Here is a 24506-nt window from a genome sequence, read left to right on the forward strand (position 1 = left end):
GAATGTTTTGAAAAATATTTTCCGTTATACCAAACACACCTTATGTTCTGTCAATATGTAAGTTCATACGTTGCAGAGTATGATAAATTGATAACAGCTCCTAATGTGTTTTAACATCTTTTTCCGAGGAGCAAATTCTTAGAAGCAGGCTAAGGTTCTAAAGTGGATTGAAGCTCGCATTAGAGTTGTCCACATAAGTTATCAAAACTTTATGGAATCAGAGTTGTGTTATAGAAAGAATTTAGCTTTGAACTCTTTCTTCCTTTTGCAGGAATATTATGGCTAAAGATGGATCAAGATGGAGAAAGGCATGTAAGTTTGCCCTTTGTTATTGTTTGTTTGACTGTAGTTATATGTAAATTTTTACATTCAGATTCAGGATTAGGATATAATACCTTATCTATGAACTTCCTTGCGTTTGCCGTTTATATATGAGCATGCAATATGTTCTTGGATATTATAGAATTAGCAAAATTTAGCTATCAGTATGAATTTTCCTTTTCCTCTAACAGAGATGCATAATATCCAGTTCCCTTTCCTCTCCTTTAGGAGAGTTGCTTGATAACGCGTAATAGTCTTTGCTAAAACTACCAATGTATATATGTCCAGAACTTGAAGAAAACTACTTAAATAAAGTTTATCTTCCGATCAGATTTTGGACTGTTAATGCATCATCTAAGTTATGTGTCCTCTGACCTTAAAAAGGAAAAGCCACGTATCAATGCCTTATCTTTCTCAGAAATATTCTACATTGTTTTAATGTTCTTGCTTTCATTGCCTTCTGGATTTATTCATCCTCTTCTTTAGCTGATTCATAAAGGATCTTGAGGATTCAACCTGGTGCTTCTGAATCTGTAGTGAAAAATGACTGAAGACGCCTTGCTCTTCAGGTATTCCTTTCTCTATAAAAAAATTCCCCATATAGATTATGAATTTTTTTTATGAAGTAAGTAATTAACTAATTATCATTAATAAAAGGCATCCAGAAGATGAAGAATACAAGGCAGCCAAAAAGTTAGCTCCAGAATTATGTCTATGCTAGAATTTAGGCGCTAACAAAATCAAAAAAATTATCAACATTGTTTACAGGGGAATGAAAATGCCAGCTAGACAGTCTAACTAAGCCTTAAGAATGTAAGTTGGAGTTGAGATCCCATCAACAGACACTCCAAAAGATTGCAGCTAGGATCATCCTCCAGATCCTTTTGATGGTTTTATCAACTCTCCAAAAATGCCTACTAATAAATGCTTCCTTGATGTTCTGAGTCATGACCCAATGTAAACCTAGCACACAGATTATGATTATTATACCCACAAGAGAAAAAAGGTATTTTCTTATAAATTAATTGCTCGTAATCGTTTTAATAGCATTCACTCTCGCTATATATTTGAATCCCCTTTTAATTTTTGGTTTAGACATGAAAATGTGAGGAGGGAGGAAGGCAAATATGTTTCTATGAAGTTTTGGCCATTTTATCCAGTTGCCTATTTTGGTATTTTATTTTGTGTCTAATCTCCATATGTGTAAAGAAACATATTAATTAACATAAAGTGTTTAATTGGATCAGAGTATCACCCTGATAAACCTTTTGGTTTCTAATATCATCCCGTGTGCTTCAAAATAACCTTTCTCTATTGCAATTCAGGTATTATTTTTAAATGGTCATAGTTTCAGGAAATTGATGCAATATCTGCATTTGGACAGATGCGCCTTGAAATATAATTTTTTGGGCCAATGTTGTTACACGTCCTCTTAAGACCTAAAGCTCGGAAAAGATCAAGTTGTGTGCTTCGCCTCGATATTTATAGAAACATTAACTGTTTAATATATTATTGTTAATGTTAAATATTACTTAATTAAACTCAACCATCATATTGATACTAAGTGAAATATTGTGGGGTTTACCTTTTAAAACAATAAGGGTGGTAGTATTATGTATTAGATGTTTATATCCTATATTTTTTTACTTAAAATGTGTGCAACATATGTTACTTACTGCTTAGAAGTACTTTGTATATTTTTGAAATAAGTTTAGAAGGTAGAGGAAAGCTAACTGCTTCAAGGGCTAAGCGTTGGAATTTTACAGAAAACGACGATGATCTAATGTAGGTTGTTGCTGGTGGATTCTTGAGATTGCAACAGTAGCGATTCTTGGCGATCACGGGCTCCCGATATCACACATGAAGTTAGAGAAGCTTTTGCATTCTACTATTGCAACCATATAAATAATCAAAGCAGTCGACAAATATCACCAATTTTCTCATTATTTTGTCTCACTTCTGAATTCCTCTTCAAGACACTATATGTAGTTACGCGATAATCAGATCAAGTGACACTCATGCAAGAGGACTAATATTGATGAAAGTCCCTTCCTCTAATACAGGTAATCTATCTTCATTCTCTACCACCACTTTTGCAATATTAAATGTTTTTACGTGTGGGACATTATAAAATATATTATCAATAGAAGCTTGTTGCCTTTCTTTTTTTTCCACAATTTAGGACTCTGTTTCTCCTCTGTTTATGTAACTACAAAAATATCTTTCACGTTGTTCTAATTTACTTCTTATTGTTGTGCATGATGTGTAGCATATAGGAGTTGGAGACAAGAATTTGTTACTTCCTATTTACTGGTAATATGTTGGTTGAGTTTATATCGTGGTCGTGTAATATTGTCCTTATGTGGGTATTCCCTTTGTAAACAACAAATTACTTAACATGGTTCTTTTTATGTCAACATTTATGAAATATCGAGCATTATAGTTGTCTTTCTTACTTGACTATAGGTGCTTTTATCCTTAAGTACTTAGGTAGTTACCTTTCCTATACTAGAAGTTTGAGGAGCAAACGAGTACTTGATAGCTTCTACAGAAATTTTGATTTGTCTTAGAAGTTGTGATCAAAGAATCTCAAGATGATTCACCTTGAATTTTGGTATTTTTGAATGAAACGTAATTCGTTAGTTAATTCTTCATTGGAAATTGCCCCGCTTATCCAACTTCAAATAATTCTAAAATGTTATTGGTTCTGCTGTTGATGATGCTCTTCCAGTAGAGTTTATTTTGGTTCATCTCTAGCCTACTGGTTCCTTTTGCAATCAATCACAATCAACTGTTGATGATTTTCTTCAAGTAGAGTTTATCTCTTGCACTTTGGTGATGGTTATGCTTTGTTTGATGTCATTCTTCGACCAAAATGATAACTTCATGATGACTCTCAGTTGTATGAAAATGTAAAATCTGTTGAGTTTCTTTTTAATATGGAAAAGTATTAAAAAGAGGGTGAATGGGAAATGAAGGGAAAATGAAATTTTTGAGTAAAATTTTAAGTTTCTCTCTCTTTTTAATGAGGCATTGTCCCATATTGGCAGAGGAAAAGGATTTTGGTGGGTTTATATACAAATGCACTTAATGTAGCTCTTAAAGAGTTAAGAAGAAGGCAAGCCTCGCACCGTCGTCGTCGTCGCTCGCTCGGCTCTTCTCGGCTTCGGCTATGGTTACGGCTTCGGCTACGGCTTCGATAGAGCAAAGACACACTGAAAAACGTTGATATCCTCTTCAGTAAGAACTCAACATCGGCTATAAATTGCAGTCCTTCCTCAACATCGGCTTAGTTGTTACTTGCATATCCATTGTTGAAACAAGTGGAGTTGCAGCTACTTGTTGCTGAAGCGAAGAAGGCCCAGGAGTGCCAGTAGTTCGCCCAGCTGTGCAAGAAATAAATAGAATATTAAATCTAATGGAAGATAAGCAATCATATGATAAACAATCATGAGTTCGTAGGGTTCTTGGAATAATGAACTTATGAACATGAATGGCACAATTCAATAAAAACTACATACATACAGTGAATTACATATATATGTATATATATGTGTGTGGGGGGGGGGGGGGGGGGGGGGTCGTAGGCGTGGTACTGGATGGTTCGCCGAATGCCTAATGGACCAGCCATTTAAACAAGTCATTGTTATAAAACATTCTAGTAATATAGTTAATATGTCATTGAAAACTGGGATTAATGTCCACCACCATTTTTCCTACTAGTATTTGCTTTTAGACATACAGTAGAATTGTTTGTCAGTGTGGCTATATACTATGTCTGTGCGTCAGCTTGCAGTAACACCGACCAGCACCTCCTCTATTTTCCATTTATTTGTTGTAAAATCTTGTGCTTGGTCTATGAATGTCTGGCCAGCCAGCATCACTTCTATTGTTTACCAAGTTCTGTTCGAGTGTTAGCTAGCGCCAACACCAACAGTCCAACTCCAACATCATTCGTATTTTACCATGTTATAGTAGTCACTTGTTTTGGAATGAAGTTTATATTCTTTCTTTAAAAAGATCAAATATAATAAAAGAGATGGCTCCAGAAAACACTAATCTAATAAATTGACTACCTTTAGCAAGCAGGTGTGATTTAGCTAGTTCCAGCTTTCCTACGATTTCGAAAACCTGATTTGATTGAACAGTTCCTTCCTGGATGTGTTCCCACAGCTAGTCCACCAAAAATTGTATGCTTGTCTTTTCCATCTAACAACGTCCAAATACAAGAAGAGAAGCTAAATATTAAACCAATATATACAAAAAGATCATAACTATCGTCGCTAATTGTTTTTAGCAGCGACCTTAGGGTTGCTACTATTACAACCGTTACTAAATGTTTCTTGTGACAACTCTTGATGGTCGCTACAATAACTACATATTTGTGGCGACCAAATCCGCTACTAAAAGTAAAAAAAGACGCGACAAAAAATAATACACAATAGCGATCTCAAGTAAGTCGCCGCTGAAAATAAGGCTTTAGCGGCGACAAAACAAGTGTCACATCTCAAGATTCCGTACAAAACTGATACTGAAAGTTAAAAGTTTATGGGTGGATGATTTGTTCCACACTGACTAATAAAAAGAACAGGGCAAAATAGCAAATATGAAAATGTTATGCTTGATTCCAAATGCAGCGACATCAATGCAGGGTTCCACAATAAGTAATCTTTCAAGCAGCATCAATCAATTTCATAGTTAAATTGAGGGCAGAAATATAATAATAAAGAGAAAAGGGACACTTGGTTATTTGGTTAGGAAGTAAAACTGGAGGGTTTTTAACTCCTCCAGAATTGAATCGGAAGCATCTCTCAAACAACCCACCTTTGAAACATGGAGAAGAATCAGAATCACAAACGTACCTATAACACAAGCAACTATTTTATATGTCTAAATTACCATACGAAATTTTAATTCACAATTTCAAGACCATAATAGACAACTCAACAAACATATAAATCAGATCACCCAAATTTTGATCATAAGTTAAAGAGCAAACTTGAAAAGTAGGTCCTTCATTAAAAAAATATTAAACTTAGTAGTGCCAGAGAAGCAAACTTCAGCAACTAACTCTATGGATATGAAAATAATGCTAAAAACCAAAAATCCACTAAGGATTGTTACCAACCAGTGATAAAACAAAATGGAGGGATAAGAAATAACGAAGCAAAGTGCAAAAAGGGACTTGAAGGACTCATTCTTTTTCTGGAACAACATGATAATTAGATCAAATTACTTAAATAATTTGCATTCGTGGAAATTTTACTAATCTGTATCAAGCATATATTAATGAAACCAACTAATGAATGGTTTGAAACTAATTTTACACAAAATGTTGGCCTTCTCTAAATTCAAGTGACCAGGCCCTTTTGATTAAGACCTACTATCTAACAGTTAAAATGTCTGACAACTACAAAGAAAATCACGAATTTCACGAAGTTTACATTCATAGAAGGAGCGAATGGTACATAATATAGCACCCTTGAAAAAGTTTATTTAAAATGAATATCAAAGTTTATTTGTTCAATAAGACACATCAAACATTTTAAATCTAGAAAAGGCAACGAAAAAGAAGGAACGAGTACCTGAAAAGAAAATTTACTACCACCAAATAATTGAATTGTAACTCTTCCTCATTCTAACCTAAGCCCATAATAGGAATAACATAAAAAAAATTATAAATGCAATAGAGATTTCACTGGTATCACAACAGCAAATGAGCAAAACATTAAATGTTCTTTAGCTCAGAAGTAATTAAAGCTACGAAAAACAGACATAGATAGAGGAACAACAAGAAGAAAATACTTGGATTCTCAAACAATCAATGTACCGAGGGCTCCGACACGCGCACATTTATTTATTTACTTTTGAGTCCACATATATTTGAACATAAGGGAAACAAAATAAGAAAAATATGTAATTACAGAAAAAACAGTAATTCCTCCAGAAATTGCTGGAATAATCTGCACAACACAACTAAAGAGTTATATATCTAGAACTTTCGTCTCAAAATTACATCTAGTGATTTTAGGGTTGAAGATGTTTGATGTATTCTCCTGAAAACTACTGATATCAATAGTTAAGAAAACAATCTTACATTCCCCATTGATACAGAATAGAAAGAGACGGGAGACGTACAAATTCCCTGAGAGGTGAAGCTAGGACAGAGGAGATACAGATTCCTACGAAAGAGAGCGAGATAGTTGTTTAGACAAGAAGGAGAAGAAGTGTGTACATACAGACGTTTACAGTTGCTCGCCAACGGTAGTATAGTAAATCTGAGAAGAAGAGGGGTTGTAGGGGCTAGGGTTTTGCTCTTCGTTTGATAAATTGGGGGGAACACTAAAAGAAAGGTAGAGAAGAAAAGAAAAGAAACTTACAGACCTATTGTATGTATTGTATTGTTTTCGTCGAACAATGTTTGTTTTGATTGTTTAGTTAAAATTGGTTGCATTGTATTGTTAAATCCATTATTCCGGAACAATAAAAATTCCTATTTTTTGAAACAACCGATTTGGTGTGGTGGGATCGTTTCCTATTTTTCTTTCTAATTATGCCCTAACTTATTACTTTATAATTCTATTTTACCCTTTACCTTTTTATTTTAAATAATAGCAAAGTCTCTTTCTCACATAATTTTGTAATAGAATTCTACATGAAGTCTAATAACCGATATAAATTCTCAAGACGACATCCCAAATATAACCTAGTATATAATAACCTACATACGTGAAAAACTCATTTTGTTCTTCTACCACTTCTCCATACTCTTCAGGTAAATGTTTTGTTTTACTTTTGTTTGAAGGAAGTCTACTTAATATTTTTTTTAAAATTTTTATTATTATGATCTAATTATAAATATAGTGTACTTATTATTATTTTTAATGTTATTAACTTGTTCAACTAATTTCGATAGAATTTGTATGAATTTAATTGCTTAATTTATATATAAGACATAATTAGTGATTAGTTAGTAGAAAGTGGTTTTCTTAAATAATTTTTATGTGTAATTTTTGATAAATTAAATATTTAAAATAATTGAGGGTATTGTAGTAAACTTATCAGTTAAAGTACAGTACGATACAGTCAAACCAAACAGCAAAATGTTATTTAACAACAACGAACAATACAATCTATCCAAACATTGTATTCATAAAACGATACGATACGATACAATACAGTACAATACGATACATTATAAAACGATGGGGAACAGTGATCCAAACAGAGTGTAAAGGAGAGTTTTTACTTTCTTGCGTGTGGTGTCAACTTATTTTTTTTTTAATTTTAAGATAAAGATTTAGCAACAATTAAAATATGAGGAAAAGATCCCAATACTCCCTTATATATAAGGGTTGGACTATGTTTGTCCTTTATGTATTCTAGTGGACACAAAAGTTCCTCTATGTCTAACAAAAATAGACACATTTATAGCCTGTTTGGCCAAGCTTCTTTTTTGTCAAAAGTGATTTTTTTTTTTTCGCCAAAAGCACTTTTGGCCAAAAATTGAGGTGTTTGGCCAAGCTTTTGGAAGGAAAAAAAGTGCTTTTGAGGAGAAGCAGAAGCAGTTTTGAAAAAGCAGAAAAAAGTAGTTTCTCTCCAAAAGCACTTTTTTGAGAAGCACTTTTGAGAAAAATACACTTAGAAACAGTTTTTTAAAGCTTGGCCAAACACTAATTGCTGCTCAGAAGTGCTTTTCAAACTAATTAGCCAAACACAAACTGCTTCTCACCAAAAGAACTTTTGAGAAAAACGCTTTTGAAAAAAAGCACTTATCAAAATAAGCTGATTTTTATAGCTTGGCAAAACGGGCTATTAGTTTGAAGTGTTAGAACTAACAAAAAGTTAAAGGATTTTAACGGAAAGAACAAAAAAAAAACACAAATATAATTGACTAATTACACCTTCAGGCTCCTACAAAATTTAGAGAAAAAATTCATTACACTCCTTACTTCTTTCATTTCTTGTTCCTAATACCGATTGCACCCTACAAAATTTTCACACAAAAACAAAAAATAGAAACATCGCAACATCATAGCTCAACAAAGCTTATATTTAAAAGGGACCCTTCAAGCATTTGAGTTTTGAAGAATATAATTCCAAACTAAACCAAAACCCACTTTCAATAAGACAGACAAATCAACGGAAACCTCAATAATATTGAATTTCAAGTATAATAACAAAAACCTACTTCAAATTTAATTCCAAGAATTAGGGACTTTCTGGTCAAGATTGCCATCTTCTAGCCTCACAATTTAAATCTAGAATCTTAGACAATCCCTTAAACTCTTTCGTTTTTTTTTTTTTTTTTTGGATAAGTGAATCCGTTGGTCTTCCTTGAATCCAAACTGTTTTCCATTGCCATAACTTCAATAGTGTCTTAAGTTATATCTTCACCTTGGAATTGGGCTTTGTGTAGCTATTAACCAAGTTGCTTTTAACTTTCTCTCATCGTCTAATTCAATATTACTTGAACACAAAGAACCCAAGTTGGTGAGCAAATAGGTATTTTCCAGATTTAGGGATGATATGCACTGAGGCATAAGAATCGTTTGGTTAAATTTGACGCCTTCCGTCTCGTAAAACTAAACGAGTCTACTTTTGTTAAACATAGAGGACCTTTTGTGTCAACTGGAATATATAAAGGACAAATATAGTCCAACCCTTATCAAAATATTGAATTTGACACACATAATTATTCGTGATAGTTTGGTGCTACTAGACCTCAAATATCGAGCCTGGAACTCAATAGGTATATATACTTTGTACAATTACATATTAAAAATTAAGAATTTAAATTATAAAACAAACACACACAAAATTATCAAAATATTGAATTTGACACACACAATTATTCATGATAGTTTGGTGCTACTGGGCCTCAAATATCGAGCCTGGAACCCAATAGGTATATATACTTTGTACAATTACATATTAAACATACAATTTATGTTGTTTAATTTACAATTGACGACATGGACGCGCCTATACATCCCGGCCCTTACTCTCGTGAGCTATTAGTGCTACTGGGCGATCATAGGTCCGCCCATATATGGGAAGAAGAGTTACTGTCCCAAACTCTCCACGCTTAATGCTGCATTGTGGGCCGGGCCCAGCCCGGGACCGAACCGGAACCGCGGGCCAAACGGGCCTATTGGGCCGGTCCAAAATGGTACTCCAAGCCCGTAGCGGGCCGGTCTTGCACATTTAGCCCACGAGCCCGGGACTGGCAGGCGGGCCTGGGCCGGTTCAACCGGGCCTCAACGGCTATAATTTAAAATAAAAAAAATTTAAAAAAATGACCAACGGTCAGATTTTAAAATCTAGCCGTTGGCCATCAAAAAAGAGCCGTTTGGGACTTTAAAAAATAGCCATTTGGCCCCCAAACTTTATTTTAACCCCAAACTTTATATAATTACACTTTTTCCCAATTCTCAACTATAAATACCCCCTCATTCTTTCATTTTTACTCACAAATTCATCAATCTCTCTCAATCTATATCTAATTCTCTTCTATAATTGCTTAATTTATTATTGCAATTTCTTGAAAAATTGTGAAGTTGGTGAATTGAAGTATTCAAGTCTTCAACGATTTTCAATTTTCAAGAAGTTGTTCGGCAATTCGGTAAACTCGTTCCAACTCTTAAGTTTTAAGAATATATTTTTGTGTGTTTTAGTTTGCATATTAATTTTTAAGGCTAATTAATATGGCATTTTCTTTGAAAAAAATATTTGGTGGTAAGGGAAAATCTAAAATTGGTGAAAGTAGTCGCCAACCTACTACCCTTCCCCCGGCTCCCCGACCCAGACCTGTTACCCGTCCTCCTGCACCTATTATTCTTGACAGTGATAACCCTTGTTTTCAATTTTCCGATAGTGAATTTTGCCATAATGTTGCACCAGGTCAACAATTAAATGATGAAGTTATGAATGCTCTTTATCCTAATGAAACTATTTTTGAAAATGATGATGAAAATGATGATGTAGATGAAACCCAACCGGATTTAGATGATACACTTACTAGTCCTGTTAATAACCCAACTGATGCCCCGCCCGACCCACCTGTAGAAACCCCTACTTTTAATAGACAACCTTCTAAACGCCCCGAAACATCACTTGTTTGGAATTTTTTTACTCAATTAAGAGAACAAAATAAGGCTAAGTGTAAAACTTGTGGGAGTTTGCTGGCGCATAAATTTACTGGAGACCGTAGCAGTACGCTTAGTTTGGCTAGGCACATAAAAACATACCCTAGAGATAAAGCTAAATTTTTACAAATGAAAGCGCTACTAGAGGGGACAAGTGTAGATAGTACATGTTCAAATCTAGTTCAACCAGGAATTAGCACTGTGACCGGTGGTATTTTATATTACGATCCAAATAAAGATCGTGAAGAATTAGCAAAGATGGTTACCGTTATGTGCTTACCCTATAGTTTTCCTTCTAACCCTAGCTTTGTGCATTATATTAGAAAAGTTTTTAATCCTACTTATAAAGGTTGGCCTCGCGCAACCGTAAAGAGCGATATTTATAAATATAAACATGAATATGAACAATATTTGCGGTATTTATTTACTCATATAAATTGTCGGATTGCTATTAGTACTGATATTGGTAGAAGTAATAATGACTGTGACTATCTAACTGTAACAAGTCATTGGATAGATAAGGAGTGGATAATGCAAAAACGCATTATTGCTTATAGAATAATTAATTCACGTCACACATGTAAGTTTATTGCTAACACCGTTGCAGATATTTGTAGATATTTTTGCATTAGAGATAAAATAATGGCAATTTCTATGGATAATGCTTCTAGTAACACTAATGCTTTCGCATACTTACAACAACACTAAATCCTGCATTTAGTAATTGTTTTTCATGTTAGATNCTTCTAAACGCCCCGAAACATCACTTGTTTGGAATTTTTTTACTCAATTAAGAGAACAAAATAAGGCTTCAAGTCAATACTCATTTCTTCACTCAATACTCATTTCTCAATCTAAATTTCTCTCATTCTCTCAATCTCCAATTTTCAAGACTTCAAGCCTCAATCTCAAATCTCAAGTTAAATCATGTCTCGTTCGGAAAGAGTGCGCTCATTTGTTTGGCAACACTTTGAGGTGCTAGAAGAAAATGAAGAAGGTCAAATATTAAAGTGCAAGAACTGTGGTAGAGTCTTAAATTTTCGTTCAGGGTCTGGCACAGGCAGTTTAAGGAGGCATATAAAGTATTGTCTTGAGCGTCACCCGGAAATTCGTATTTAAGATTTTTCGACAATTTGTGTTATTTTAAAATTATTAGACGTATTTATGCTTAATGTTTTACTTTGTTATTAATTTATTATGCATGATAATTTAGTTTTACTATTGTTTTGTTATTTTACTTTTTAAATGAAAACTTTAATATATAATTATATATACATACTATACATATTATATATACTATATATAAATATATTATACTATATACCCATATATAAGCAATTTATATTAGTATATACATATATGATTTACAAGAAATTGCCTTAAATAAAAAAAATTAAAAAAAATAGCCCGGAAAGAAAAAGCCCCGTTAGGCCCGTGTGGGCCCGTGGGCCCAGCCCATTTAGCCCGGGACCATGTGGGCTTAGGCCCGTCGTGGGCCGGTTCCACCCGTTGAGCCCGTGAAGCCCGGGACCGTTAGGCCCGGGACCGCCAAAGACCAGCCCGTTTGAGCCCGGGACCGTTTGGCCCATTTAGGCCCGGGCCCGGCCCAGAATACAGCATTATCCGCGCTAGGAGAGTGGAAGACCTGTGGGATTTTTTGAGGCCCATAGATTTCCACTCCCGTGTAGTCGAGCGCCTACAGGATACGGGATTTTATAGGATTATTGAGATCGGGCGGATGCAGCTCGACTGGGCTTTGGTCACGGCGTTGATTGAGCGGTGGCGACCGGAGACGCATACTTTTCACCTGCCCATTGGCGAGGCCACCATCACGCTGCAGGACGTGGAGGTTTTATATGGCCTGCCCGTTGATGGCATGGCCATTCACTACCTATTGCTATGAGATCTATGTCACGCGATGATTATTTGGACATGCTGCAACAGCTCATGGGTTTCAGGCCACAGGACGAGACATTTTCGTCGGGTGCCAGTCGGTTGTCTTTGACCCCTATTAAACAGTACCTGGAGGTACTCCACCTCGATATCACCGACGATACAGAGGAGATACATATTACCTGGTATACGAGGTTGTTGTTGCTTCTTCTATTTGGAGGGGTCTTGTTCCCGAACACTTCGGGGAACCTAGTCAGCCTGAGATTTCTTCATCAGATTCAGCTGCTAGATGAGTTACCCTATTACAGCTGGGGTGTTGCTGTTCTCGCCTACATGTACAGGCAGATATGTCGGGCGAGCATGGGCACTCAGAGAGATGTTTGTGGTTTTCTGCCGCTTCTACAGGTGACAACATATTCGCCTAGCTTTGTGCATTATATTAGAAAAGTTTTTAATCCTACTTATAAAGGTTGGCCTCGCGCAACCGTAAAGAGCGATATTTATAAATATAAACATGAATATGAACAATATTTGCGGTATTTATTTACTCATATAAATTGTCGGATTGCTATTAGTACTGATATTGGTAGAAGTAATAATGACTGTGACTATCTAACTGTAACAAGTCATTGGATAGATAAGGAGTGGATAATGCAAAAACGCATTATTGCTTATAGAATAATTAATTCACGTCACACATGTAAGTTTATTGCTAACACCGTTGCAGATATTTGTAGATATTTTTGCATTAGAGATAAAATAATGGCAATTTCTATGGATAATGCTTCTAGTAACACTAATGCTTTCGCATACTTACAACAACACTAAATCCTGCATTTAGTAATTGTTTTCATGTTAGATGTGTTTGTCATATTTACCATTTAATCGTCGGTGATGGTATGAAAATTTTAAATTTAAAAATTGAAAAGGTTAAAATGGCTTTTAATTGGCTTTTTTATTCAAACCGTAGAAGTAGACTTAGAGAGTATTTTAAAAAATGTGATGAATTTGGCCTTAGAGAAAGAAAGGTTCCTAAACCTTGTCCGACTAGATGGAATTGTATGTACAAAAGTTTAGTAGTTGCATATGAATATAGAAACCCAATTAATGCAACGTTTAATGCTCGTGTTGATGGTGAGGATGATGATGAAATCCTTACAAATCAAGATTGGAATAATGTTAAAATTCTTATAGATTTTTTACAACAATTTCAACAAGCTACAAATGAATTGTCTGGGCAATATTATCCTACTATTTCAAACTGTTTAGTTTATATTGCAGCACTATGTGATTTGTTTGTTGAATTTTCGGAGGGTGGGGAAATTTATAAACTTGCTATAAATGTAATGAAAGAAAAGTTTAAAAAATATTTTTTCCCTATCCCCCCCTATTTATGGTGTTGCTGCAATGTTAAATCCTACAATGAAATTAGGAGTTCCTCACTTTTGGTACTCAAATATTTATAAGGCTTTAGATCTTTCAAATGAGGAATTTGCTACACTTGCAGAGGCAAAAGCCTCAATTAAAATAAATGCTCAAACAATTTATAATGCTTATCAACAAGCCTTAGATCATGCTAGGGCAAATGTTCCAACCCCTACTTCATCTAGTTCACAATCATCTAAAAGAACTGCGGGCCTAAAAGCACTTAGTTCTTGGACGGAGTTCAGGGGTTATCAAGGTAATAATTTTGATGAGACTTCACATCTAAATGAGCTTCAAGTTTATTTGTCGCAGGGACTCGAAAAGGAGAATTCAGACGGCACCTTTGATCTTTTGGAATGGTGGAAGGCAAGAGAAAAATATTTTTCGGTTCTTGCAAGGATGGCTCGGGATATTTTATGTATTCAAGCTTCAACAGTGGCATCAGAGAGCGCTTTCAGTCAAGCAAGACTTCAAATAGGTGATCATAGAGCATCTATGAGGGAGATCTTGGAAAAATCAATACTATTCAAAGATTGGATCCGCTCGGAAAGAACAAACTTTGGACTTGCAGAATCACAACCGGAGATAGACGAAGCTTATGAAGAAATGATAGCGGAACTTGCGGAGGATGCTGCTTCGCCCGGAAGCGGTGATGAACAAGCTTCTTTTCCGCCACCACCAACGGAACCTCCTCCGAACCTTGAAGGATTTATGAAATTTGTTAGAGATACTATGTAGATTATGGTGTAACTTGTACTTTGGCACATCTTCTTTAGTTTTTTTTCTTTTAATGGTCGTATTAGCACCTTGTTGTGCTCATTCCATTGGGGGGAAGGAAGACTAAGAAAGATATGACCATTTTTGGTAATAAAAATTATAAGACATTCCCTTGAATATCTCTTTGCAATATTTTTTTGTCTTTAACTTGCAATTCTATATAAGCTATAATATACTAACATACTATATATACTACAAAACATTACAAGAAATTATATAAGGAAATATATATACATAACATACTATATATACTANATATCGGCCTGCCCGTTGATGGCATGGCCATTCACTTACCATTTGCTATGAGATCTATGTCACGCGATGATTATTTGGACATGCTGCACAGCTCATGGGTTTCAGGCCACAGGACGAGACATTTCGTCGGTGCCAGTCGGTTGTCTTTGACCCCTATTAAACAGTACCTGGAGGTACTCCACCTCGATATCACCGACGATACAGAGGAGATACATATTACCTGGTATACGAGGTTGTTGTTGCTTCTTCTATTTGGAGGGGTCTTGTTCCCGAACACTTCGGGGAACCTAGTCAGCCTGAGATTTCTTCATCAGATTCAGCTGCTAGATGAGTTACCCTATTACAGCTGGGGTGTTGCTGTTCTCGCCTACATGTACAGGCAGATATGTCGGGCGAGCATGGGCACTCAGAGAGATGTTTGTGGTTTTCTGCCGCTTCTACAGGTGACAACATATTCGAATAATCTGTTCATCAGTTCCAACTCTACCTAGTTAGAATTTATCTTAAACCTGACGTCAACTTTGTATGTTAGGTTTGGGCCTGGGAGCATTTCTTGCAGTTTCAGCCACCTCTACCACAATTACCTCCTAATGTAGCACCTCCGAAACTCCCTCTAGCCAGGAGGTGGGTTCTCCACCATACACTTTCACGAGAGTATGATGCTCATCATAATCTCCGCCTCTGCAGAGATGTGTTGGATCTGCTGGAGGGCGCACAGGTAAATATGTACCTAAACTTACCTGGTATAGATTAACCTAGTGTTGCGCATACTCACGTTTTGTGTTCTTATTTGATAGTTCATCTGGACGCCATACAGCGATGATTTGATAGCTGGCCTGCCAGGTTATTGCTGTGCCGGTCGACTGATTTGGAGCGCTTCTGCCCCGCTCATATGCCTCGATATTGTGGAGCATCATACCTCGGAGCGGGTACTTCGCCAGTTTGGCCGCCTGCAGTATATACCGAGGGGGCCTATATGGGAGCCTAGACATTATTAGAGGGATGATCGTTCCAGGGCGAACGACGCATTTATGGCATGGTTAGCAGCGCAGATCCATATTTGGGACCAGCGAAATCAGATGATTCCGCCCCCACCTACATAGATCAGGAGGTGGCTATTCAGAGGTATATGTCCTGGTACCTCCACGTTACCCGACTTTTTATCAGGAACCCTATTCATCAGCACCTTGTTGTGCTCATTCCATTGGGGGAGGAAGACTAAGAAAGATATTGCCATTTTTTGTTAATGTCGTAATAATAAAAATTATAAGGTATTCCCTTGAATATTTCTTTATAATTTTTTTGTGTTTAAATTTGAATTAGAAGATGTAAGTCACAATTATATAATATAATTTACAAGAAATTGCCTTAGATAAAAAAATTCAAACAAAAAAATAGCCCGGAACACTTAGGCCAGTTTAGGCCTATGGGCCCAGCCCATTTAGCCCGGGACCATGTGGCTTAGGCCCACAATGGGCCGGTTCCCACCCTCCAGGACCGTTAAGCCCGGGTCCGTTTGGCCCGTTTAGCCCATTTAGGCCCAGGACCAGACCACAATACAGCCTTACAGGACCATCAAGTTGCTTGTTTTCACTGCACAACCAAAGAAATAATGAGTTACTGAAATTGGTCCAAACAATACATATAACTTTAAATATTCACTTACATATCATAATATGTTGATATCCCATGATGCACATTATCATGTTGATGTTGACTACCGGATGGACCACAATGATTCAACACACCAAAACTAGGTATATTCCAACTAGCCATCGGTTCATAACTTGTAAAATTCATATCTGGTCGGTAACCCCTATGGAATATATGAGTGTTAATACAAATACATACACAAAAATATACATCGTAACACAAAGGAAAATTGAAGTTTACCACTCGGCTTGCGGATTATGTATACTAGGGGGAAACTATTTCCCCGCTCCTCATTCGCCCGTGGATATAAGTTTAGATCCGGCCAAACTCTTTTAGCAGGAACCTGTTCGGCTAAAACTGCTCCAAAATAACCACCCGATGATTGAGGGATTTTCCTACTTTGCGCAACCTCATTATTGCGAACGTCTTCAGCCTTGACATACATTTCCAATAGTTTTATCACAATAAATTCCATGTATTCATCCGGAGTCCCCAAAAAATCTCTCAGAGTTTCATCGTCTTCGATGTTAAACTCAGCATAACAAGCAACCCCTTGCGGAGTCACAGAATACGGATATCTTCCGATTATTTTAAGATTCACTGAACGTTTGCTCACACTCATTTTTTTTTACATATCAACGATACCAATTTATCGTACTCCATTGTAAGTGGCAACTTAACATGAGACTGTGGAGATAAACTATAGTTTACTGAGTTATTCGCCACTACAACCTCCCCCCCCCCCCCAATATAATGAAACCCTAAGTCTTCACTCTTCAGACATTATGACAAAATGAAGAACAACTTATCAAAGAAAAAATTTCAGAAGACTTGAAATGTTTGTGAATGGATTTTTACAAAATCCTTGCCTCTTTAAGGAAAAAACCAGTCCGGGGGTTCAATTATTTGAGGTATAGCATCTTCTAAAAAAACGTTATACCCAGCTGAATTATTGTTATACCAATTAAGCACAGAAGAATTATTTGTGGGCCCACTTAATATGTATGGCGTTTTAGTAAAAAACGCTATATAAATATAGCGTTTTACTGAAGAACGCTATATGTATAGCGTTTTCTAAAAAAATGTTGTACTTAACTGGCCAACGGCCGTTAAAGTATAGCGTTACGCTATACATATTTTGGTTACTAAGTTTTTCTTTCCACATATTTTCGTTCTTTTAGTCAAAAAGAACCACATTTTGGTTCCGGACTCACTCATTTCTATCTCTACCACCAAGCAGTTCTGAATTTGAAACGAGTCCAAACCATTCAACCAGAACAAACTGGACAACAATAATTTGAAACCAAACAACAATAATGCAGTCATAAATTCTTTAAACTAGATAACTACAGTTAGAAGGGTACTTAAGATTGGAAACCTGATTGAGATTGATAATACTGGCGAGATTTGTTTTAGAATGGTATGGGAAAAATTTCCAGGCCAAATCTCACCAGATTTGATCAGCCTGCAGCCTAGACAGCAGTAATAGCCGGTTAAAAGAACCACATGCCATTCACAAGGTTAACTATGATCTGGAGAGACATATACAGGTATGCACGAATTAGGTACTTGATGAGAAAGTTAAACAGGGTATCTAGTGATGGTCACCAAAAGTCTTCATCATCATCATTGTAATTTTCACCATCGGACTCACCATCAACTAATGGATCTGCATAATCTGACCAGTCCTCTCGGCCCACATCCTCATTTTGAAAAGAAATTACACCAACAGTTTCGGATCCATATTGGTCTTGAGAAGTGCTGCTTAAAACTTCTGATTTGTCACCTGATGACTGTGTTTCATCTTCATCCTCATCTTCAGATTCCTCTTCATCTGGATAATCATTCCAGGGATTGTGTTCAGCTGAAAACCAAAAAGTTAGAATATTAAACCATGTTTAACCAAAAGCACCTTAAATAACAAATGATAACTAAGAGGGGATGGGAAAGGCAAGGGAGAAGACCATTGGAATCATCAGAATCGTCGTCTGAATAATCAGGACCATCATAGTAGTCATCATCATCATCAACCTGTACCCTAAAACAACCGCATCAACTATTTTGATAAGAATTAAAAGGAAAAGATACCAGCCGAAGAAAAATTATTTTGCTGTATGAATCCTTACAACGGAAAAGGGCTAGCAATATCTTCGTCGGTGTTGGTATCACCCTTAACAGCATAATAATCATATACATAACCATCTGACGACCCTGCACAGCAATTAGCAAAACCTTCAATAACCTCACAGCAGACAGCAGACAGCAAACATGGAACATAGACAGTATGCTCTATTCCCTATTTAGCCAAAAAATAAAAATCAATGAGCTACAACTTCTACAGTTTCATTTTGTTTCAGAATATAAACAAGTTCAAGAAATTTCTCGAACTGATGAAACTTCATAGAGCAAACTATAGAGATTCCCTTCCCAGAGGAAGTACACAAGATTGAATTTGAAAAGGAATTCCTGGAAAAGGACCAAAACAATAAAGAACCTTGTTTGGCCTTGTAATTATGAATCTCTGACTCAATTTCTTCAGCAGCACTAGGCATGACTTCTCGTAAGAGAGGCAAATATTGGGACATCATCCTGTGATCTTCTAAATCGGTAGTCCTGCATTGACATCACAAAACCAGATTTTATCCATTTGTGAAGGAAAAGATAACACCGCGTGGCAGTAACAATTGGAGTTTCAATCCTAGCATAATGACAATGAAACTTACTCCTCTTGCACTTCATGCTTTTTTTCTTCAGTATCAACACGAATAACATCATATAGTCGACACATCTCATTCAGCTCTTCGTCGTGCATCAGTTTTTCCTTTTCTTTTCTGCTTTTCCATATTTGCTCAAACCGGGCATTTTTTGACAAATCCTAAAAGAGGAAAGAGCATGATAAGTTAAATTGCAAAAAACCTTGAAACATCTAATTAGGAGGAAATAAAAGTAACTCTAGTAAAAGAAGAATTACTATTAAAGTATTCAAAACCCACTTGAAACCAAAAGATTAATAGCATGACTCAATTTTGATAATACTGCAATACACAAAAGGCAAGAGTGATGCTTCAGGCACAAACTTCACAACCCAATACGAATCACTGAATTCAATTACAAACTTCTAGAATGCAATACCAATAGCAAATTAGATATGGACATTGCTTAACTAGCAATACACCCTCATAAGCTAGATTTAGCAAACAATCACCTGCAGGTACAGAGTTAAAAAGTTTAAAAGATTCACTTGAAAGTAGGCATTCAAGTTTTGACCACACTATAATAAACCAAAAAAATGTTTAAATCCTTTTCCATAGGTGATTAAACGAAAAAGTATTTCTTCCTCAATTGTTCCACATACACAATATTTTCTGTTCTTCTTCCTTTAGTCAACCCAAATATCAGATATGAAATGAATAATATTAGTTTCACTTGCTTAGTTTGTTCAGGCATATATCCATGCAAACAGTTCTTATAGATGGTTTTGTTTCCTTAACCAGATCGGTTCAAGTACCTCTCAACATATTGGGCAACTTATAATCATCTTTCCTTCCTTTTGTTTTCCAAATTCTCATTCTGAATGTTAGAATCAAATGGTATTTAAGAATGTAAGCTAGTATTATTTTGCTTACTAGTAGACTAAACCACTGCAAGTAAATCTTGTTTATTCCAATGTGATTGTTTCTCCATTGACATAATCACTTCCCCCACAAGAAATAAATACAACAACCACAACAAGCCCAGTGAAATCCCACAAGTGGGTTCCACTAGAAATAAATACAAAAGATAAAAAGGGAAAAAGAGAAAAAGCTTTCCACAAATAAAGCATAAAATAGCAAGTTACATCCTGCGTGGTGAAAAATGTTATTAGCTAGTACGAAAGGAAAGATTCCATCCATAAAATGTACCTAGAATAAACAATTACACATAACTGAAAGTTATGTATAACCATCTTCGGTAATAACAGTGAAACAAATATTCCATTATTCTATAAGAAGATATGATGGGATCAAACTCTGATTTTACCTCTTGCTTTTGCTTAGCCTTGGCAAGTAGTTGATCTTGCTTCTGCACATACCACATTAATCACATTAAGCTGAAGCTCAGACTGACGCGGATTTCTTATATATTTGGTCACGTGTCTGTAAGTAAATCAAGAAAGAGCTTACATTTTCTGCCCTAAAACTTCGCCTTATCTCAGCTTTCTCTTTGACTTCCGAAGAATCTACTGGAGCCGACTGCTAAAAAACAGCTATTAGACCCTTCTAAATGTTGTCTCGAGAATGCAAGTGTTACAAATTCTCATACTTCAAGCATATTACTCAAAAATACGATACGTAAAAGAGAGTTAAAATTGTGGAATATATTACACTAACCGCAAACGACTTCAGGATATCAACGGTAACCTCTGAGCTAGTAACTGTCTCCACATGTCGCACAAGAACCTTTCTGCTCTTCAATTCCTCCGCTGAAAATAATTATTTTTTATAAGGTTTTTTTTTTTTTGATAAGGTACATAGTAGTACCCAAAAGAGAAAAGACCTGTTCTGTCACAACCATTCAAACTGTATTTGTTGCATTCTAAACTACAATCGACGTCAAGGATCCACATAGTAACCAATTAACATTATAGATACACAGATAGGTGGATAAAACATATCTCACATAATTTTTGCCTGATAACCAAGAAATCCCCAAAGGCTAGTGACGTTTGAAACTCAGTGATAATGCCCCTGCCCGTTAGTCCTCTACCCTTCTCCACTTAAATACTAAGCTTTTATCTCAGGTATGGTTTGAACCCGCAACATTTTAAAAAGTATAGTTTTTAGATACATAAATCCCTGTTAATATAAAAAGTATAGTTTTTAGATACATAAATTCTATTATTTTCTTAACTAAGAAAATCAATGTCCGAATTATCAATACTAAAATTAGAAGTGTTAACCGTCAAAATATTTAACTCACCTCTACTTGAAGAATCAGAAATTGAAAGCTTCTCAAAGTCAAGCAACGGTCGTTTCAATGGCCTCTCGTTGATTTCGAGCCCTGTCAGTGCAAAAAAGTTAGAATAATTGAAAATTTAAGCTTCCAAATAGACTGAAAATAGCAAAAAAGATGAGTGTTAAAACCCTAGAAACTCACAGAAAGCGTCGACGCGAGATTGGAAAGCTTTTCTCTTAACCCTGACAATGACAGGCTTGTCTTCCTTCGACGGAACTGAAGAACTCTCGGCGACTGCAGCCATTGTCAGAAAGAAAGTCAGCGGCGATGTTTTTTGTGAGTATTTTTTTAATTTTTTTCGCGGCTATGTAAAGGAAATAGGCGGAGTGAGGAATTTCTTTATACGAAAAAAGGGTCAAATTTACTATTCGAAGTTAAACAATTTATCCGATAAATTTTTGGTAAAGCGAGAAAAACATGTAACACGCGGAGCTATTCTCGTCCAAAATGAATTATGTAATCCTCATTCCTTGACAAATTATACTTTGTAAATAGATCAAATTTTTCTCATCGCTTCTGCTTACTTCTTTATATTTTGATTTTATATCTTTATATTTTAAACGGAAAAGGGTCAAAACTATCCTTATCGTTTGTTAAATCGTTCAAAAAAATACACTTCGTCCATCTATCCGTTCAAAAAAACACACGAAGTTAATTCTATTAACAAAAATACCCCCGCGACTAACGGCAGAACTAATGGAGTATTTTTTTTTTTTAACGAATAGATGGACGGAGGGTATTTATAAACCATTTAGCAAACGATAGGGATTTTTAATTGGGCAACGTGGCAATCTTTGACTGGAACAAAAAATGGATATTATTTCAAACCATTTACCTTATCCGACCCATTTACAAAAATGGGTAGTATCTATCACACCCATTCCCACTCATCTGATCTTCCCCTTTCTTCTTCTCCACACAATAACAAATTAATTAAAGAATAGATAAAACCCAAAATAAAATAACCCAAAATTCAAACCAGATTCTGAAATTTCTCCAATCAAACTCAGGATAAGTATTGAAACTCTTAAATGGAAAATCAACAGATACATTTGGGTTGTTAAGTAAGAAGACAAGGATCAAAACAAACCAAAAATCGGAAACAAAAAAATTGAGCCCAAATGCTAAAATTGTCCAAATTTATCAATCAAATCTAGGAGAAATATTGAAACTTTGAAAGGGACAAGTAATGAAAATCTTTGGATTGTTCATAAGAAGACAAAAGAGCCACGAAATAATAGAGAAAAAACAACTACATATAACTGATACAAGCACACAAGAAAATTGAAACTAAGGTGCTAAAGAGCTTGAAATTATCACATTCTAGGATAAAGATTGAATCTAAAAAAAAAAAAAAAAAAAGTAAAGGGTTACCTTTGGGATGTTCATAAGAAGAAGAAGAGGAGGACAAAGAGCCATGAATTGCAGAAGAAGTGAAAGCCAAAGCCATATTTTCAAACACAAAGAAAGATTTGTTTCAACAAAAAAACGCTAAAAATACTTTGTGATATGAGAGTGCGTGTGCTGGGTGATAAGGAAAAAGAGAGGGGAAAAAAGCAAAGAAAAAGAAAGAAAATAATTAGGCGTGTCAAATAAATAGAGTCGGACCAGGTAAACGAGTAAAAATAAGACCCATATTTGATTCTTGGTCAATAATCCCTATCGTTTGCTCAGTGGTTTATAAATACCCTCCGTCCATCTATCCGTTTAAAAAAACACACTCCATCAGTTCTGCCATTAGTCGCGGGGGTATTTTTATTAATAGAATTAACTTCGTGTGTTTTTTTGAACGGATAGATGAACAGAGTGTATTTTTTCAAACGGATAGATGAACGGAGGATATTTATAAACCATTTAGCAAACGATAGAGATACTTTTGGCCCTTTTCCGTATTTTAAATTTTATAAGTGAAATTTTTGAGCAATGGGTAGGACACACCTCTCTACTTGAAGAATAGGAAATTGAAAGCTTAACTAAGTCAAATAATGGTCGTTTGAGTGGCCTCTCGTTGATTTCGAGCTCTGTTCGTGCAATAGAGTTGGAATAATGAAAGAAATGTTAGTAGTCTTTTATTTTTTTGGAATTGAACCTATGACCTCGTTACTTTAATTTAATATTATACTATTGTTATGAAAATGTATTTTTACCTTTAATGTTAAACATTAATAAATAAAACTTTTATGCCTCGATTCTCAAAAGATTTTTATTTTCATAAATAATGGGATTTATAATATAGTTTTAGATAAATTATAATCTATCAAGTCACAAAGACATCTGCTTTCATAAAAAATGGAATTTACGGTGTTAAAAATAAAGTAAATTGTTTGCTACAACCAATAAAAATAGTAGAGTTATACAAAGTTTAATGTATTCTGAGAATGGGCGGGTGAGATTTACTTTGTAATTTGAGTTTTAACTAAAACAAAAAGTATAAATAATATTTCTAACTATACCAAAAGCATAATAATTTCTAACCAAATTAAAATATAATTTGATCAATCAACTTTAAATTTCAAAATAAATACAGTAATTAAATCATATGCATTTCTCTCTGGAGTCCGAAACTTAATTAATGATTTTTTAGACACAAAGTATGTTTTTAATGTTTTAAAAAAAAAGGTCACAAAAATGAGTATTTCGCAGTACTATACTGCGAATTGGGTTAACGGAAATTTTGCCGTTAAAACAATTCGCAGTATGATACTGCGAAGTAGTTTTTTATTATTTTTTTAACAAAAACACAGCGTTTAATGGGCCCAGCCTTATTTAATTAAGGCAATTCGCAGTACTATACTGCGAATTGCCTTAATTAAATAAGGCTCTTCTTCTTCCATCTTCCCAGACATTCCAGCCCCCCTCCATTAAAAAACAAACAAACTCAAGAGCTTTCTGGTCCCCCACCCCCCATTTTATTTAAGGATTATTCGGTGGTACCGGGCCTCAAAAATCAAGCCTGGAACCCATACATAACTATTATCTCCAATTACAAAAAAATTATAATTTAATTTATTAAGTTAACAAAATTACTAAAAACTAGTT

The 24506-nt window shown here is 35.3% G+C and overlaps 1 protein-coding gene and 1 long non-coding RNA gene across 7 annotated transcripts; both read right to left on the reverse strand.

Annotated features, from left to right (window-relative positions):
* Positions 957 to 6674, reverse strand: LOC109226763. 4 transcript variants are annotated; one of them, XR_002068137.1, is made up of 3 exons: positions 4398 to 6674; positions 3453 to 3707; positions 957 to 1284 (listed from the first exon to the last, which is right to left on the reverse strand). It is a non-coding gene; the product is annotated as an uncharacterized LOC109226763 (long non-coding RNA). The 4 variants fall into 4 exon arrangements; XR_002068135.1 differs by lacking the exon at positions 957 to 1284 and having other exon boundaries at positions 2895 to 3707; positions 4398 to 4530; positions 6460 to 6674; XR_002068136.1 differs by lacking the exon at positions 957 to 1284 and having other exon boundaries at positions 2895 to 3707; positions 4398 to 4530; positions 6419 to 6674.
* LOC109226764 (RNA-directed DNA methylation 4) lies at positions 17769 to 21819 on the reverse strand. 3 transcript variants are annotated; one of them, XM_019391612.1, is made up of 10 exons: positions 21609 to 21819; positions 21432 to 21512; positions 20843 to 20934; positions 20636 to 20707; positions 20493 to 20534; positions 19196 to 19347; positions 18967 to 19085; positions 18599 to 18683; positions 18437 to 18503; positions 17769 to 18336 (listed from the first exon to the last, which is right to left on the reverse strand). In XM_019391612.1, exons 1-10 carry the CDS (start codon positions 21709 to 21711, stop codon positions 18238 to 18240), a joined length of 912 nt encoding a protein of 303 aa, XP_019247157.1. In that variant the 5' UTR covers positions 21712 to 21819; the 3' UTR covers positions 17769 to 18237. The 3 variants fall into 3 exon arrangements, with proteins under 3 accessions (XP_019247157.1, XP_019247156.1, XP_019247155.1); XM_019391611.1 differs by having other exon boundaries at positions 18437 to 18510; positions 20636 to 20704; positions 21609 to 21818; XM_019391610.1 differs by having other exon boundaries at positions 18437 to 18510; positions 21609 to 21818.

Source organism: Nicotiana attenuata, chromosome 6, assembly GCF_001879085.1.
Source record: "Nicotiana attenuata strain UT chromosome 6, NIATTr2, whole genome shotgun sequence".
NCBI lineage: Eukaryota > Viridiplantae > Streptophyta > Magnoliopsida > Solanales > Solanaceae > Nicotiana > Nicotiana attenuata.

Bases quoted from the DNA above. Each gene is read 5' to 3' on its own strand.
- LOC109226764 (XM_019391610.1), bottom strand. From the start codon at position 21,711: ATGGCTGCAGTCGCCGAGAGTTCTTCAGTTCCGTCGAAGGAAGACAAG. The intron at 19,086-19,195 runs GTAAGTTTCATT...ATGTCAATGCAG, and splicing joins AAGCATGAAGTGCAAGAGGA to GACTACCGATTTAGAAGATC. The intron at 18,684-18,966 runs GTTCTTTATTGT...ATTGCTGTGCAG, and splicing joins TAATTACAAGGCCAAACAAG to GGTCGTCAGATGGTTATGTA.